The 20,003-nt window shown below is 41.6% G+C and overlaps 1 protein-coding gene across 2 annotated transcripts in view; it reads right to left on the minus strand.

Moving 5' to 3' along the window:
* Nucleotides 1-20,003, minus strand: part of CERS6 (ceramide synthase 6) — a 297,980-nt gene that overhangs the window by 216,864 nt on the left and 61,113 nt on the right. For both annotated transcript variants that reach the window (XM_036884024.2, XM_036884025.2), the window contains exon 2: nucleotides 3,754-3,859. In XM_036884024.2, coding sequence (XP_036739919.1) covers nucleotides 3,754-3,859 — 106 coding nt within the window. The remainder of the gene's footprint in view (nucleotides 1-3,753; nucleotides 3,860-20,003) is intronic.

Below are 20,003 nucleotides of genomic sequence, written 5' to 3' on the forward strand. Positions count from 1 at the left end.
CCAACTGTTTTTTGTTAGCTTTTACATATATGTTGAAATCTAAAGACAGGTATCTCCCCAGTCTTCCAAAAATAAAATTTGAGATTTTCCTTCTTTTTTTGTATGTATATTTTATATCACTGTGTTTTTTCAATTGTTCTCCATGGTTTTTTTTTTTCTTTTAAATGAATAACACTCACTTACATAGACATTTTTTATACCATAAATACCTAGGATAATTTTAATAATCATACCCAGTACTGGCAGGGAAAAGAAAAGTACAAATTAGGAAAGAAAGGGAATAGGCATAAAAGTTGAATGAGGGGGAACAGATTATAGGAAATCTGCCTATAATTTTTAAAATATAGTGTTAACATACCAAAAGTAGTGCACTCTGATACAACTTCTCTGGGTCATAAAACCTGGTTTCATAGCATATATATATATTCTTCCCTCAACAGCTCCAGGATTGATTTGATTAGAAAAGTGAGGTTGCTGAGATTATAAACATGTGCCAATAATGTGGCAGGAAAATCCCCAAAAGAAAATAAATAGTATATAGTCAGTTAAAAAGCATGAACTCAGAAATATTCACTGAAGGAAAATAACTATTCCATTCATTTGAACAAGCCTCATAACCCTTAATTGCCAGTTCCTGGGCCACATCACACATTTACTAAGTCAGAATCTCCAGAAAGAGGTCGGAGTGATATGCATTTAACTCTTCAGGTGATCCTAATGCAAATTAAAGCATAGACCCCCTGGCCCAAACATACCCCCTCATTTACCAGCCAGCTTACAGCCTAAGGCCACAATGCCAGGAAGCAGCAGAGCCGATGTGCAATACACAGCTCAGGTCTGACTCCACAGCCAGGGCTTCTGGTAGCTAACAGTAGAGATAGGTTCTCTGAATGTGTATAAATCTTCAGATTTACAGAGAAGAAAAAAAGAAAGTGGAGAGACAGACATGCAAATCGACCTCAAAAGGAAAGACTGCTGAAGAATATAAAGGGGTTCAAGCTTATTAGGTAATTTCACTGAGGAGAACAATACAGGCAGGGCATGTGACCATGTAGTCACAGGAATCCATATTCAGAAGGGTTCCACACTTGGGTTTACATTTCTATGGTCACTATCTTGAAATTCATAATAATTTTGTTATGGGATTGTTGTTTGGTGATGAGCTCCAATAGGGCAGGGGAGCATGTGCTGGGGCTCGGTCTTGGCTCACACACAGTCCCCTCACTTCCCCAGATGAGTTCCGGGTCCCCTGGCTCCCAGACACCCTCTCCAGTATTCCCTTTCCAGTCTTGCCTAGAGACCGTTATTCCCTTAAGTGTAAGCATGGAAAGGGCGGGGACTGTGTGTCCACACCCCAAGGTGACTCAGGGCAGGCCACAGGGACAGCCACCTGCACCCTGGTGCACCTGGTGGGTGATCTGGTGGGGACAGCCTCTTGCCCGTCCCAGTCCAGGTACCCCATGCATCCTGGTGCAGAGACTGCAACATACTTGGAGGGCACTTGTCCCACTGTGGGTTGGGCCAATGGGTCCATGGAAAGGGGACAGGCCCATGTCAACTTCTCCACTTCTGGCCACAGAAGGGCAGGCATGTCAGCCTGGTAGCTGGCAGGAGACAGAACCCAGCAGCCATTGGGCCATGTGTGCACCAAGTCACAGAGTGGGCTCCCCAGGCACCTGTGAGGTCTGCACTCCTCACGAGCACCCTGCTGCCCAAGGGAGCCAGACATTAGGTAGCAAATGAAACACACCTCGACAGGCCAAGAGAGACTGCGGAAGAAAGGAAAAAGCTCTGTATGTCTAAGCCTTTAGTGGCATGTTTTGTGTGTGCTTTTTGAACGGGTGGTCACATTTTCAGTTTCCACTGGCCCCAGGAGCTATGTAGCCAGTACTGTACATAATAGACTGGAGGATTGAAGATACATCCCTATGCACCTGAAAGGTGATAACCACGGTGGTGGCCTGGAACCTGTGGCCAAGGCCAGGATGCAGGAAGAGCACTCCGGCACACAGCCACTGTTCAAACTCTCTAGTCCTGCTACTTCTGTCCCGGCCAACGGGGCAGGGGAGCATGCCTATTACTTTTCCATCTCACAAATAACACTGGAGAACTGCAAGGAATTCAGGAAAGACAGTTCCAACTTTTGCTGCATACATTTCCTTCTACTTTAATCATGTAAGCACTTCCAAAAGATCACCTTGGAAACTAAGACAATATGATCATTAGAATTAGCTAGAAGCAAATATTCTCCAGAGCAATCATCCTGGCTGCAAAATCCTTTTATTACCTTTTATTAGAGGACTTTTCTCCAGCAGCCATAAGAAACATAAGGCAAGGGGAACAAAACACCCACTGCAGGGCTTCTAAAGGGAGGCGTAACATTTGGGTAGAAAAAACTCATTTTATTATATATTTAGAGTGGTTCACAAGATAAATACAAATATGCTGTAATCACATTTTTAAAAATTAACCTGGTAACTGCCTACGCATCTGCTTTTTTAGAGGGAAAATGTGTTTGGCTGCAGTAAATGATATGCTAAATGAAAATGCAAATTTTTGTTAATAATTTCTTCCTTTACATACCACAGGATATGTACCCCTTCAGGTTAGAACGTCGCAATCTATAATCCTAGCAGAGATGTAAAATACCTAGTGCTTTATTCCAGTTTCCCAGGAAAAAAATACCATTTTCCTTAAAGAAATAAAAGAAAAAACCCTAAAGAGTGTTGGCAGAAATGAGAACCATAAAATAAACAAAAATGTTTGAATATGTGATAATAACTTTAAGATGAGACAAGTCATACAAATGATTAGCAATATAAACACCATAAAATGAATAAAATTTGCTAAACATGGTCAAATCACATCTTAGAAGCCTGAGTAATTCTTCCAGAAAAATGAGAGGAAAATGAACCATTTAATGTACAAACACATAATACTTCTCATAGAACGTCACACTTCTGTTTTGCTCTTCTTTCTTGCCCTTTCTTGTCCAAGATAAGAGAGATATAAGGGTAAGAATGAGCTATTTGGAGGCTATGATTTGCTTTCTGCTCCCCTGGCCTTAGATGGAGGGTTTCTGACTGCTGCCCTCCTCCTCCCCTCTTTGTCCTTAGGGAGACGTCAGCAGGGGCTGGGGGGCAGTCTTTCCCCTCCTCTTTCTCTTCTTCTCACCCCTGGTTTGGACTTGAACTCTCACCAGAATAATCATCTCCTCTCCTATTTCCTCTTCAGTGAACCTGTAACTTCTGACCCTCCTGACCCTGTTCCTCATTCCTTTATGCTGCAACTCCTCTCTGTCGGTTCTCCCCGGTTTTGTTCACATGTGCCTCTGAACCACAACTGTGAGAAGATACAGACAATGCTCTAAGTACATGAGTGCTTTTTTCACATACACATTAATTACCTTCCTGAGCTCTATCCAGTCCCCTCCACAAAGTCACATCCAGTCAGTGCAAGTACTTGCTTCATGTCCCGTGAAATTCAAAGTGGCAAAGAATGAGAGTGATCCTCATCTAATCTAGACTGTCCTTTGCAGACCAGCTCCTAAAATCACCTGGAGTCGACAGCAGCTCTCAAACATGCCCGCATTTGTTCGGTTCCTACCTGTTTGGTCTTGTCACAATGCCTGTATGCTTTCCAGCATGAAGCCGGGCAAAAGTCAGTCCTCCCGCCCCGCAGAGAAGAGATACAGTGACTTCAGATTGAGGACAGGGGCATGTCAATTCATATCCCACAAAAGGACAGCCATACCTTTGTGATTGCAGTGAAGACCTTTTCCAGAATGGCATTGGGCTTGGCAATTTGTGGTCCACTGGCCTGAATGTTGAGGGCTATTGCACATGGTTTGGCTATAAATCTATAAAAAAAAAAAAAAGTCAGCAGTTATTCTTTCTAGAGCTCTTCTTAATGTCACCAATTACACTTCCCTCAATTGTCCCCAGAAAGAGCTAATGGGATTTTATGGATGGACATTGTCAACACTCCTACGTCGGTGGCTATAAAGCAGATTTCACTCTTTGTCTCTCCTTTGGTCCCCCAGCAGTAACTGTGAGAAAGAAATTCTTTTAAACATTGACACTGCCCGATCCTCAAGTTCTAATGAAACTGAACACAGAAAGACTCAAATAACAAATACAAGTATGTGTTTACACAATAAACAAAACAGGATATATAAACAAAATAAATCATGATTTTAAAATGATGGAATGTATACTCTTTAACACACGGGCTAGCAGTAGTCATGTTTTCACCATGAGAACGTATGTACTAACCCTCTGGTTACACATGCAGAGGGGTGTGCTTCTGATCACCCCGAGTCATAAAATTAACAATTTTTGTCTCTATATTCAAAATGTCTTCTATTCAGCCCCAATTTCTTACGGCTTCTTAAAATCCTTTCTTTGTGGTTATTTGCTTCTTTCTCATAAAGAGTAATACGGGATGCCAAACAGCCTGAGGCCCCAGACAAGCTGCAAAGTCTGAAATGATTGTGAGGGAGGATTGGCTGCCTGGTTTTGATCCTAAGCAAATGACCAGGTCAAAAAGAATGGGAAGACTTGGCTTCATTTCTGGTCTTGTTTGATGAGCAAATGAGGCTTTGAAGGAGTGCAGGCAGAGGGTATGGGGCCCCAAAGGTATGGTCATGCCTCTCAAACTTTTTTAAAAGAAAAAGCATTTACAACTCTAGGAGCTGATTTAGACTAAATGTTCAAGAAATAAGGTTCTGTATATGTTCCTTTTGGGTAATGGCATTTAACATTTTATACTAATACAAAACAATATCAGATGAAAGTATTACTACAATTAATTTAATGTCAGCCAATGACAAAAACTGATAATGTACAAGACGGATCATGAATAAATCTCAGATGAAGTTTCTTTAATAACAGTCGATGGGATTCAAACAGGAAAATGGAATACTGTACTTGTAAGCCTAGAACAGGAAAGATATATACAGAAAATGTGATATAGTTCCTGTCTCCCTAGACTCTCTGGGACAAAGTTAGGATGAAAGAAAACCAACCTTCTTATCCTGGTGCATAAATGTTCTAGGAACTAGAGTTTTCCCAAAACTTTCACACTTTCCATTCTTTTTAATGTAATATTTTCTAAGACATATTATCTATTCCCATACCTTCTTAAAGAGAATCTATTTCTTTTTCTAATACCCGTGGATCTTCACTATGAAACATAATCATGGGGCCATGGCCAAGGCTGGTGGAAAGGACTGAAGTGTGATAGGTAACGACCACAGAAGAGAGTCCAGAACTTGTTTCCTGGAGAAAAATTCCACTTTGCAGTGATTTGCCTCTTCGTACGAGGTATAAAGAGGGGTGTGAAAAGTCATGAGGTCCAGCAAAAGTGAAAGAAAAAAAAGTAAAACAGCAAAATTAATTTGGTGTAAAAGTCAAAATCAATGCTTTCAGTGGTTGCCTCTACTCTTCCCCGTTGGATTGCTCCTCAGCCCACCCTCCTCTTCCCCCAGAAATATGCATAATTTCTGAAATACTGTGTTCAAATTCCATTCCAGAATTTGTCTTCATCGTCTCTGTAACATCCTCCTGGTCTAGTACAGAGTCGTTTCACTTTTAAAGAGTGAAGAGCCTACAGGCAGAGCTCTGAACACACCGTGGCAACGGTGAGGCATACGCAGGAGGGGTTAAGGAATCTCATCAACCGGCTATCTTCAGGGCATATGTTTTCACTGTTGCCTCCAATGTTTTGAGTGCTTCTGACAAGTTAACAGACCTTCTCTGTGTGCCCCACAACAATGTGGGGGGCAGGCAGTAGGACAGTCAGGGAATTCTTTCAACAGAACCTCATCAAAAGCAACATCCTCACCTTTGCTGTCATCCTCCATTAACTTTACAAAAGCATTCACAAAGGTTTTTTAGTATCTGTTGCACAATTCCATGTTTTACACCTCTCTCCCCCATTTTTTAAGCTTCAAACCACTTTTTAAAACTCTTGTCTAGGTTTCAAGAACATAATGCAAAACAGCACCTTGACGAAGGAATATCTCTTGATCACCAAACATCAGATTTTGAGAATTGAAATAATCAAATAAATATCATGATCTATAAACATATTTTAAAACAATCTCCAAAGGAAGGGATGGGAATCAATCTCTGCTGCTATCCAGTTGTGGAGACCTAGCTGCCAAAAATTTCTCTGGGCTTCAGTTTCCTCACATGTAAAAAATTATAATAATCATCACACAGGTATATAAATGGCATGTGTATACAAACACATGTATATATTGATACTGTCACACTTTCTATTTGTCTAAAATCTTTGACTTGAGCCACACGTATGGTTTCATATCATAGTATTCACGCACCATGACCAGCAACCCACTCGGCTGCAGCTGTGTCGTGCCAAGCCATGTGTACCTACAAAGTTCTAAGTACCAAGTGCAAGAGAGGAGACCAGAGACCAAGACAGGCAACTGGAAAACCCAGGGCCTTCAGGACAGGGACCACTCGCCCCCATTTGCCCTCACAGCCTGCTTGTTGCAGCACTGCTATTAACGTATCGTCCTTACAAACAAAAGCATCCCGGCTTGATATTTTGCCACAGTAATTTTTCCTAAAGCTTCCCCATTTGGACAATAAATTGTAGTGACCCTCATCATCAAGTCCCAGGCCTGGGGTGGGTCCTGAGTCCACACCAGCAATGCCATCAGGGTCCAAGCTCATCCACACCTGGCCTTCTCTCAGGGCCCAAACCTGTCCGGCTCCCCAGTCCATCCCCATGGCCTTCTCAGGTTCTGTGCTAGCTGCCATGAGCAGGTCCCCCTTCTGTGTTGGGGGGGGCACTGTGAAGGCAGGAATGGCCTTAGTGAAAGCCCACATCTCCGGAGCCTAGCACAAGAGCTCTTCTAATCCTCCCTCAGCCGCTTGAGGTGGGATTATCGTCACCCCACCTTGCAGAAGGGGTCAGAGAAGTCAGTAGCTTCTGCCTCCAGGGAAAGGGAAGCAGAAGATGGCATACGTCCATCCCAGGAAGGTCAATGTTTTCATCAGCTCCCCATCTTGATTTATTGGCCAGGTTAAGTCACAAATTCTGAGGATTTTGGGGGGAAGAATGGGGGTGTGGGGCATGAGAGACAAATTTAGCAGAACTTAACTCAATTTAAAGGTTGAAGTTCTTTACAGTTTAAATGGTCTATGGTGGGTATGCACACTAAATCGAACCACCTGAATCCTTTGAAAGAAGTTCCTATGTCATAGAATATTTCTATGCCCAGCATGGCATACTGTGGACACTCAAAGAACATTTACTAGATGGATGAATGAACAAATCAATTAAGAGGTAACGGTGGGTGTCCTTACTATCTTTTCCCTAGAGATGGCATATTTTAACTCTTGAATACCTGCATCTACTCAGGGTCCTCACTTGGGATTCAGATGGTAGGAGACTGACCCCTCCAGCACAGGAAGCCATTGCTATAATTCCTATTGTCCCTATGAAGTCAGGGTGCCCCCAAAAGGACTCTTGTAGGCTCCGCCTCCACTCACTATATATGCTCTTTTCAAATTATCTGGTACAGATAGCCAAACACGTAATGTCCAAGATTTTAGAAATTTCACAAGATAGGCAGAAAACATTAATTTCAAATCTGAAATGAGAGAAAAAAAATACACTTTTTATCTTCTTAATTGTATCTCATTATATGAAAACGAGATTTCATTTGTGTTTATTCTCCAAAAAATTTGTGAATCACAGCATTTTTTTTTCTTTCAGAGAGCATATTAGACACCAAATAAAACCCATAATACAATTACTATAATTGTATCACCTACTGTCATGGTCCGTTAGAGAAAAGCTGGATTTTTTTTTCAATGCTGCCTCTAACATAAGTTCACAAAAGCTGCCTTTCACAAAGTTTGTCTTAAAAAACAGGGACAAAGAGAGTTGGGGGGGGTGTAAGAGAGTACCTACAAACATAATAATTGAAAGGAAATAGGTACTTTCAAGCTTTGAGGATCACCTCTACCAGGAAATGCTCACATAATTACTTTTTTTATCAAAGGCAGTGACACCACCTTCAAAAGATCAAACATCTACAAAGTACTTTCGTGTAATGTAACATATTTGCACATAAATATAAGGATGTAAGCTTTGAAAAATACTAGTCTTGATTCAAAAGCAAACACCTAAGATATTACTACTTTTTAATTCTATTTGAACAACATGTATTTGCATTTTATGCATGCATTGAACATCTCTGCATAGAGCACAAAGGTAGCTGTGCTGTGGCTAAAGGTACCCCAAAAACATGAAATGACCTTTGTGCTCAAACACGTTTCCCATATAGGAAAGGGGGTTAATAAAAATAAATAAGTAACTGTTTTCCAGTTCTATGTCATTTCTAATTCTTTAATACTATATAATCATCTTCAGTGGGGATCATGGCCAAAGACTTCCATTCCTTCCTAACTCTAGCATTTCCTAGTTTTCAAAATAGAAGGCTATGGTGGTAGATATACATGTGATAAAACTGTACAGGATTAAATCACACACATACACACCCACTAAGGTACAACTGGAGAAATTTGAGTAAGTTCAATAGATTGTTTCAGGGTCAATGTCCTGGTTGTGATATTATACTGCAGTTTTGCAAAATGTGGAGGCAAGTGGGTGAAAGGTGCATGAACTCTCAGTGTGCTATTTTTTACAACTGCATATGAATCTGCAACTATCTCAATAAAGATTTCAATGACAAAATAATTGGAAGGCACATTCTGTTTTTGATGTGGAGGAACCAGGTCCTGATACATTATTTTTTCATCTTTAAAAAACACTGTAAAACATACCAACCCCCTCAACAAGAGAATCTGAGGGCTCTGGAGAATGAATAAAAGCAAGAAGACTTTCGAGAGGAATCAAAAGTTGAAGTAAGCAACCAGCAGAGAGAAAGCTTCTGCCTGGTTATTTATTTATATACTTATTTTGCAGCTTTACCGTGAGATCAGATACAGTCACAGCAGCAGATAAAACTCTGATAGAAAAACACAACTCTTTCTAGCTGTGGAAACCAGGGAAAGGAGCCTGAAGGAATCAGAGCGTGACTGGAGAGCCACAGAAGGGAAAAATCTAGAGAAGACAACCAACCCCTAAATCAGCGTGCAAACAAAGCATGATTCTGGCTGAGCTCTGGACCACGGACAAGCACAGTAAACTGGAAGCAGCCCGGTGCTGAGGTTTAATGAGAGGCCTGAGACAAGCCACTGTAAACTGCAGGCACGAGAGGCTACACTTTGAATCTGAGTAAATTGTCAATATAAAACACTAACACTTTTCAGAACAAAATAAAAAAATCCAGAATCTCCATAACTTTCAAAATCCAGGATACAATCTAACATGTTGACAAAGAGCGAGGAGAATCTGACTGGCCCTTGAGGGAAAAGACATTCAGTGGATTTACAGGAAAGTCAATAGGAAATGTCTGCGATCCAAAGAGGAGAAAGGAAAAATGGACAAATAAACCTTGAGGACCTGTGGAACAATTTCAAAGAGGCTAATGTAGGATGATTTGAGTTTCTGGAAAAAAGGAGGCAGAGCGGGGAAGAAAAAAATAATAATAGAAAAAATATACATTTCCCAAATCTGATAAAAGATATACAGATTCAAGAAGCTCAAGAACCCAAGAGATAAGCTTGAAATGAAGAAAAATCTGGGCAAATCATAGCTAAACTGATGAAAACCAAAAACAAAGAAAATATTGAAAATCATCAGACACAAATGGCACCTTATATACAGGGAACAATAATTTGAAAGACAATGAATTAACTTCTCATCAGACATTATGGAAGTTCAATGCCAGGGAAACAACATCTTTGAAGAGTTAGGAACAAAACCAAAACCAAAAAACTTTCACCCCCAAATTCTATGTCCAGCGAAACTATCCTTCAAAGAATGAAGGTGATAGGAAAACAAAGGAATGGGTCTGTCACCAGAACCCCCTTCAAGAATACTTCAGGGAGTCTGTAGGCTGAAAGGAAAAAAATCAGAGGAAAGTTAAATCTTTGGGAATGAAGGGAGAATGTCTCAAGTGGCCAATGTATTGGGAAAGACAAAAGTACTTGGAAGATACCTGAAATTCATCACAACCAATTAATAATAGATGAAAAACTTAAAACCAATGATCAGAAATAATATATGTCCCACCCCAGACTGTGTAGATTGGATTTTGAAAGCTAATATGCAGGTGCATATTTAGACATACCTGTATGCACATGCCTGAGGGAGTAGACATTATGTATGTGAATGGTTATTCTATAATCTACCTAACATAAAAGTGTTCCAAGAATACAAATACCTGGCAGAGAGAAGCCAGAATGGAGAAAGGAGACCCATGTTTATTGACAGTTATTATGGGCCACGTGCTTTGCAATGTCTTATTCTTTTTTTAGCCCAACAATAACTCTTTGAAGTAAATATTAGTCCCATTTTACAGAAATATAAACTTAATCTTAAAGAAGTTGAAGGATCTGCCCAAGGTCTTAAAGCTTAAGTAAATAATTTAGACAAGATTAAATCCCAATCAATCCTAACATAATCTTTCAATAAAACCAATTATTTGCAACAACATGGATGGCTAGCAGGTAATATGCTCAGTGAAATAAGCCAGGCGGAGAAAGACAAGTACCAAATGATTTCACTTACCTGTGGAGCATAAGAACAAAGCAAAAACTGAAGGAACAAAACAGCAGCAGACTCACAGAATCTAAGAATGGACTAACAGTTACCAAAGGGAAAGGGGTTGGGGAGGGTGGGTGGGAAAGGAGGAAGAAGGGGAATAAGGGGCATTATGACCAGCACACATAATGTAGGGGCGGGGGGCACAGGGAAGGCAGTATAACACAGAGAAGATAAGTAGTGACCCTATAGCACCTTACTACGCTGATGGACAGTGACTGTAATGGGGTATGTGGTGGGGACTTGATAATGGGGGGAATCTAGTAACCACAATGTTGCTCATGTAATTGTATATTAATGATACCAAAATAATAAATAAATAAATAAAACCAATTATTTTTCTCTTTCCCTAAAATAAATAAAGGTATGTTGATTAAAGAGGCATTGCTAAACTATCAGAGATATGCTCACACATTTTTACTCAATAATTGCCCTTCAGGTACTTATGTAAGGAAATCTCTCAAACAGGGAAAAAGCCATAAATGTAAGGATTGTCACGCACTGTTATTTATAACAGGAAGAAGTGGTAAATAGCTTCATGATTCACTAACGGACAACTCACTGAGCACCTCTGGGGTGCCAGCCCTGCTGTGAGCATTGGGGATGCAGTAGTGAACAAACTTCTGTTTTCATGGAGTGTGCTTACATTCTAGCAGGTGAAAGAAAAATAAACCCATAAACCAGTGTGTGTTATGGCGGGTAGGAAAAGGTGCTACAGAGAAAAATAAACGCTGCTAAGAAGGATGGGGTGGGGTGATAATTTTTAATAGAGTGGCCAGAGAAGCCACCGAAAGAGTGAGCGGATTTTCGAAGGAGGTAAGGAAATAAATTAGGAAGATCAGTGAGGAAAGAACTTTCTGGAAGGAATAGCAGCCAGGGCAAAGCCGCACAGAAGTATGACTGTGGTGGTGAAGGCACATGCAGAAGGCCCAGGAGGCTGCAGCAGAGCTAGTAAGAGCCAGAGAGAGAGGAGAAGGGAGAGAGACCAGCAGCCGCATCATCCGTGCTTGGGGGCTACTGGGCGGACACTGATTTTTACTGAGGGCAGCAGGAAGCCACGGCCCGACTCTGAGCAGAAAACCAAAATGATTGATTTATACTTTAACAGAACCACTGGCTCCTCTGTTGAGAGGTCAAAAGGGAGAAAGGATGGGTGCAGGGAGGCCAACTGGGAGGTCACTCCAGTCATCCAGGTTCGAAGAGAGTGGTGGCAAGGAGGCAGGAAGTGACCAGACCCTCAGACTGTTCCCCACAGGGCTTGCTGCACCGGACATGGGGTGAGAAGGGATGATAACAGGCTTGCTTTGGCTGGAGCACCTGGGAGGACAGCTAGGTTTGGGTGGCGAGTGTGAGTTTTGGCTTATCAGGCCTCAGGCTGCTAAGTGGAGACACCAAGTAGGCAGTTGGATACAGTGTTTGGAGATCAGGAGAGACTTGGGCTCAAGGCACATGTTTGGTGTCATCCACCTTCAGATGGCATTTAAAGCCTTGGACTGACTGAATCACGTGGGAAGTGAGTGTAATCACTAAACTGAACACGAGGAGATTCAAGAAATAAACCTTAGGGTGACTGCAATGTTTGATGCTTAAATAAATTAGGGTACAAATCCCCAAGAAATATTCTATCACTATAAAAAAGGATACTTACATAAACTATGTGGACCATGAAAATTTATAATACATGGTAATTTTTTAAAAGTAGGCTATCTATACTAAAATGATAACTATATAAAGTAAAGCATGTGATAGGATAAAATCTGAAAAATAGCAGTTGGTATGTTTTATGAGAGGAATTTAGCATCATACTTTGTGTGCATGTGTTCCCTTTGTTCTGGGGCAACAAAACCCAGAAGGAAAAAGGTGGTACAGTTCATAAAAATATAATATCCTAGCAGTAAAACAGAATGATGAACAAGGCCAGCACAATTACAGATTGTACAACAGCCCATGTTCTCTAAGAGCTCAAGAAATGCTTACTAAAACCATCAAATTCTACTGAGCCTTCATTTCTGTAACTTCTGTGGATTTTAAAAGTGGCATACAGTAGAAAAAGTGTAAAGGTGATAGAAGGCACCTCTATTAATATTAAAAATCACCAGGAATGCCATTACCCAAAAATAAACACGAAAATATTTGAGCATTTTTCTGCTGCCATCCCCCTACACTCTATCACATGAGTTTTATATTTTGTTTATTTCTTTTCACTTTTTTTTAATTTTGGTATCGTTAATGTACAATTATTTGAACAACATTATTGTATCACCACACTATATGTATTTAGTAATCTGCTTTATTTTCCTATTTTGAGTATTTCTCCCAAGAAATTAAATCTTTGCAAACATGGTACGCAATGGTTACGTAAATTTAAGTTCTTATTTTTTACTGTTTCGGAGCTTCTCAGGAAACAGGTATTGAACTATTTCTGAGAGTACAAAACTTGGGTCAAAAACCCCAAATGTCACCGTGATAGATCAAAGCAAAGGTGAATGTGAAGGATTAAATTCTTCAGACTGACTGCTGAAATAACTCTGTCATCACAGGCTAACTCATTCTTCCATGTGCTTGATCTCTGCCACTTGAATTTTGGGTCACCCTTGCTTGCGAACATTTCCAAGGCCTCAAAGAAATGAGCCATTAAGTTTTGAAAGGGAAATCTCTAGACTCTTCTTCTACACTGGAATTTCCACATTTTTTAAGATTTTTGATGATCAGTAGAAAAATGGGCAAAAGATACAACAATCACTTTTGCCTATGCGTGGAGGTTCCATAGAGCATCTCTTATTTCCTCATCCATATAAGGAAAACCATAATTACACTTTGTATCATGCTGGGAAATACTTCTAAATCACTGGCATCTTGAGACTAATTGGAAAGGGACAGAGACAGGGAAGATGGCATGCGGAGCGGTGTGCAGGCAGGGGACAATTTCCTTCTTAGGAAAAAATATGGATTATTTTCTAGATAGCATCATAAAGGAGAAAGGAAACTTCCTTTAGAAAAAGCCCATATCCCAAGTGAATCTGCTCTGAGCTTGGAGTGTTGGAATGTTGTTTAATACCACCAAACCCTAGTTATCACATTTATAAAATAGAGACAATAACCTACTTTGCAAATTTTGCGTCAGCATTGACAGAATGAATATTAGCCTCCTACCGTGGTAGGAGTGTTCAACAATTTGGAAAGTATTCAACAAGTGCTGGCTACTCTGAAGTTTTCATTATAAGAAACATGCACTTCACACATCAGAGGGACACCTAGTCCGTGTTGGTCGGTAACCTGCCGTGGAATCATGCTATGGGAAGAATGTAAGAAGGGCACAACTTGATGAAAGGGCCAGAGAACTCAGGCGCTTACTAAGTCACCTGGCCCAGCCTCTGCCCTTAAGTCACATTTTTTGTTTAGAAAGATCATTCCAAATCTTCCTTCAGGCATGAAACTTCTCTGTACATTTCTTTGCAATTTTCCATGTAACTGTAATTATTTCAAAATAAACAGTTAAAACATACTTCCCGTGGTGTCCAATTTTAGTTATTCACCATGCTTGACTCAAAGTGTTCTTCCTGCAACAATTTTTTCCTGCTCAAATGCAAACTTACTTCCTCTTTTCTGAGCCCTCTGGAGACAGAGTCCTATCAATAACCTCCTCAGATATTTGAAAACACTGAGTGGGTCATCCTGCATTCTTCTCTCTTCAAAATAAACAACCTAGACCCTATAAACCTTTCCTCACCCATTTTTTTCTTTTCTAATTTAAAATTTTTATTTTTAGTAATTGAAGGATTCTTTTCTGAATCTAACTTTATTCGATTCTTTAAGAGGGTGGAAGAGACCCTTGGAAATGGCTACTTTTATTAATAAATAATCATTGGCAGAGATATTTTATTGAGTTTAATAAATTCACAAGAAGCTTTCTAAAAATTACAGCTAAATCATGAATGGCCGTAGTAAAAGGACCTGTCAATCTAATCCACTTCAACCTTGTCAGAGGTACAGATCAGATACCAGAAGGCCCTCAGTTGCCATGAACTTGGAGCTGGGATCCTTGGAAAGCCCAAATTGACCTGAGAAATGTCCAAACTGTATCTCCTTGCTATGAATTTCTAGAATTCTGGAAAGAAATGAACAAAAATAAACTCCAGATATCAGATATTTCACCATTTTATTTTGCACAAAATATAAAAGGCATGAGAGAGATTTATAAGAAGAAAAACTGCATAGTGTACATTTATACATGAGAACACCCTAGTAGTCAGGAAAGTCTTTAAGGCATTACCACCAGGAGTAAGCTGATATTTTCATTATGCTGCTTATAAAATTACCAGAACTGTCAAAGAGTCTTTTGAGAATACTGCACGTGTATGCGTAAGGCTTTATTTTTAAACTGCTGTTCTTTGCACACTGAGAATGATACTATCTGGACCTCTCACTGAGGGACAGAACTGCACCCTCACGGAATCTGTCACTGTCGGCTACGGCTCTTTACCTCATTGACTGCAATTTCAGCAATTCCATCTCCAACTGCTGCTTCCAGCACAGCCTGTCAGCTTTTGACACGTCATACAAATCAGGAGTTCTGCCAGAGTGCCTCAGAATTCCCTTCAGCTGTACCCTCCCTCCACACGCTCACACACACCCTGTCACGGTGCTCACGCTGGCTCTGTGATGGGGTCTGAACACCCCTTATCTATCATTCATCTTCCTCAGATGAGCAGCTGAGGGGAGCAGAGCTGCAAGAAGCAAGCCCTCAAGGCTGTGGACAGACTGTCTCACAAGACCTTATTCCTGGAAGCTCCATCTCAAAACTGGCCCTAAAACTACACAGTAGGTTGGGAGAGTTCCAAGCCTTCCTTTAATGTGTTAATCCTTTAATTCTATTCCCTTTGCCAGGTGTCTCACAATTCACCGAGCACTTTCACACTTGATCTCAATCTCCAAAAACGTCCCCAAGAGACAAGCAAACAGATTTTATTATCATTGTTTTACAAAAGAAGGAAAGAGTTCCCTGTATCAGCGACGTGAACTCAGAACTCAGGGGTTAGAGGTACCTGCCAGTAGCCCCTCTTACTCTACTCCCAGAACTGCTGTCTCCCAATATTTCTGACTGGTTTTAGCTAGTTACACACGCTGACGGGTCTGTGAACATTCCTTCTGGCCTAGGTATCAGTACCACGGGACTGTCCACTGGTGCCTCAGAACTGCAAAATGTAATCCTCAATGAACACTGCCTGCTTTCCTGGTCTACCACTGAAGGTGTCTGGGCGTGTGCAGAGGTGAACCAAGAGAGCACCCTTCAGTTTGACGGTGGATTATCAGTAACACAATGACTGTACAGAATTTCAAAACAGAGTCAGCAATTCATAAAGGTCTCATACAGCTTTCATTTAGGGGCATGATCTACCACTATGCTGAAACTGCCCCTCCCCTAGAAGAATTTGACAGCCCAACACAAATTTTAACACCAGTTACTCCTCATGTGCCTCTTTCACAAGCAGAGATGACTGGGAAGCAGACAGAATGAGACAGAATAAAGGTGCGGTCATCACACACTGGTAATAAGAGAATAATTAAGAAAGTTGACTCCTGACATGAGCAAAGCCAGCCTACTACAAAATGGCGAAAGCTGAATGACAGCATATGGGATTCACTGAACACAGGGCAGGCACAGGCCAGGGACTCAGTGACTGGTCTCTGTCCCCTCCCAGAGCCCCCACCCCATAATCACTTCAGGACTCCTGTGGTTTCAGCAAACTCACATGCACAGAGATGGAGTCTAATGACAGTATTACAATATTTATTTGATCATAATTACAATAGTTTAATTCAAGGTCTTATATCTTTTACAAGTACTCTTAATTCTCTTAACTTCACGTGACCTTGTAATCAGTATTAGCTGGGGGGAAGGGGCCCAGAGAGGGCGTCATTCCCAAACCCAGAGGCAAAGCAGTGCAAGAACACAGCTTCTGCAGCTGGCTGCCACTTCCTACTCTTTCCTCTGTCTAAACATGCTGTCCCAGGACTGAACTGTGCTGGGAAAGTGTGAAGCTAACAAATCTATCTACATATCCCGCCAGTCCTACTACGACTGCTTATGCCAGCAAAGCAGAGAGGGTGCTTCGGGCAGTGTGTGACCATGCAACCCTTCAGCACAGCTTACAAGTTTTCTTTAAGAGAGTGAGCACCGTGCATCCCTGAGGATCTTGCCAAGAACACAGAGAGCACAAGGTGTTTCAACAGAGGGTCTCTAATACAAGGAGCTAGTTCAGTTGGTGCAGGAATCCTGAAAGACACAAAGGCAGCCCGGAGATGTCACAGAGGAAGAGACAGTGGCTGCCAGCGTAGGGGTCAAGGAGCAGGGGGAGGGCCTCCAAAACCAGATCCAGACCCCTAAGGAGGGGGGGCAGCCCCCATGGCGGGCGGGGCATGAGGAGGCTGCTGGCAACGCTGGGGGCAAGTCAGAAAGCAGAATCTACTGCCGAAAACAAAGCACCTCTCCTGGGTGAAGAATAGCTGCTGAGGTGACCCTTCCAGGAAAGGAGGTGAACAGGGTGAGCCTGTCTGGTCTCCCTCCCACGCTTCCCTCTGGTGTATTGGCAGAAACGAGAGGCAGAGAGCTGGCAAAGGAGAAACGTCGTTTTTATAGCTTCAATCCCAACACCACAAACAGAATGAGAAGGGAGGGCTGGTGGCTGAGAGACAACGGCTCAATCATCAGCCCACAGTGCTCTTCACATGATCAGACTCCTCAGTCTGGGGACGCTCCTGCCGACTGGCCACCATCCTCACTGGAGTCGTCAGCACGGCTGACGCACCGGGAGCTGCTGGCTGAGAGACTGAAGGGCTGCTGATCGACCAGGACGTTGTTTTCGCCCTCATCCATTCAAACCCCTCTGCTGTCTCACCCCTGGTGCAGGAGGCAGGGACATCTGCATTTCACAGAACTTGCCTGTTTTAGGAAGCCTCCCACACAGAAAGAGGCTAAGTGGCTTTGGAGAGAGGCCATCCTGGGTTCACATCCTGGCTGACCGCTTGTTCACTGTGAGACATGAGGTGGATACGACTGTCCCACCTGGACCCTATGATTTCTGTAAGACTTAAAACAGTGAGGCAAAGTGCCTGGCACATAGGCAGGCAAGTGCTGGTTTCCTAGCCTTTGTATGAGAAAAAAAACATGTCAAAAGGTTAAAGAGCTACCACTCAACAGCTTTTCTTGTTTGCGATTCTCATCTTGTACATTCAGTTGGTCTAAGAACGAACTGCCGGTGATTCTATGAGAATATTCCCTCAGTGCAGATAACCTAAACCCGAAATGCAAGCTCACCGGGTCAGCAGCAGAGACAGCTCAGACAGGAGGCGGAGAGACAATTTTGAAGGCCGCAAAGGCGAAATACAGCTTACTCATAAGGAGTAAATGGGAAAAAAAATGAAATGTGCACTGGGCTCTCGATGAGGAGACAGGCATTTTCCCCATGCAGCCATTTCATTTTCTTAATGCAACCTTGTGTTATCTAAGCAATGGATACAGATCCACGTTTGTCTGATTTTTTTTTAAGGATTAGTAATCTCTTGATTTATTGTAATCCTTCCATGGCCAGAACCACAATTACATCTTTAGAAAGCACAGTAAACGGACATAATGGTATTAAACCCTCAAAACTCTTCTATGGGAGCATTTATGAGAAATAAGCAAATCTGCAAGTAAACATCAGAGCTCAATTAAATCAATAAAATAAAAGAGCATGAAGGTCATTTCCACTTAAAGCTCAGTAGTGGAGTCAATCAATGAGGCATTTTCCTGAGGCGCAAAAGCTTATAAAATGAGTTAAATGAGTTCTTCTTTAAAGACCTGCAGAGAAGGGACATAAAATGTTAGTAATTATGGCATGAAAATTGTAAGAAAAGGGTATTTGACCATGAAAAAAAAAATTAAGCAGAAGTCAAGTTTCTCTTTGTGCCCGTAAGGGAGCTACAAAATAAAATTATTTCACAGAAGTTGAGAGTTTTATCCTATGGTTTAACTGCCCACTGGATATTTAAATTTCCCAGGGCTCCTCATCCCTGACGGGGTCCCATACACCATCAACCAGGAGCAAAAGCATCACCTGGGAGATGTTAAAAATGCAGACTCTCAGGCCCAATCCCAGACCAACTACATCAGAGGCTGTGTTTTAACAAAAATCCCCACATGATTCCTGTGCATGATTCAGCCTGGTGCTTCTCAAATTATGGTCCCCAGATGAGCAGCATTACTGTCAGCCGAGAAGCTGCTAGAAATGCCTATTCTGGAGCCCCACCCCAGCCTTGTTGAAGCAAGAGCTTAGGGGTGAAGCCCAGCGGCTGGGGCCTAGCAAGCCCTCCAGGTGCTCGGAGCACTCCGAAGCTGGACAACCACCACATCGGCCTAGACCCCACCGACGGGTCTTCACTCCCCAGGGAGTCAAGGAATTCTCTTGCCCCTCAAGTATCCCGTGTCACCTAGGGCAGCCCTCACAGAACAATCTTCCTTAGAAATGAGCTTAATGTGGCCCCACAACTTCACCGACTGGCCCTTTCCAACCAAGAGGAAGAAAAACAACAAATCTCAGACTTTCTTCCACATGACAATTGTACAGCATTCAAAAATAACTCTGAAGTTCTGAATCTTCTTTTCTAAAGGTAAAACATCTACACAGGTAGAGGCCTAGACATAGGTATAGTTTAGATATATACTTATAAATAATATAGTAAAATATGTTAATATTATACAAAAACAATTCTATGGTGTTATAATGCTATTATAATGTTGAATCCTTTCTACAGAGAAATGCATAAAATATATATACATTTATATATTTATATTACACACATAAAATCTCATTAACTCAGTGAAGAGCAAACTATCATTTTTCTTATTCTAGAATCCAACGTCAATGATCAGGAAGTACGTTAACACTAAGGTTTTTGGCAACCCCCTCACTCACTGGGCTTATGGGTAAATCAAATCCCCTGACAGCTGTATCAATAATAATGGTATTTTTTATCTTATTATGTGAGTTTTTTTTTCCTTCTGTAAATACCATTTTTGAAAGGTCACTTGGGTCTCTCAATTCCTTCTCCACCTGAGACTCCAGCCATGCTTCAACTGGACCACAGCATAGAGCAGTGTTGGGCAATTTGGATGGAGACATTAGAGAAGACAAAGACTTAGGTCCATTTCTTTTCCAGTCACCATTTCTTTTCATTCATTTTTCCAACAGCAAAAATTAGTTCACTGACAGCTCTCACTGCACCAAAAATAACTTGGTATGGTTTATAAAACA

Source organism: Manis pentadactyla, chromosome 8, assembly GCF_030020395.1.
Source record: "Manis pentadactyla isolate mManPen7 chromosome 8, mManPen7.hap1, whole genome shotgun sequence".
Lineage (NCBI taxonomy): Eukaryota > Metazoa > Chordata > Mammalia > Pholidota > Manidae > Manis > Manis pentadactyla.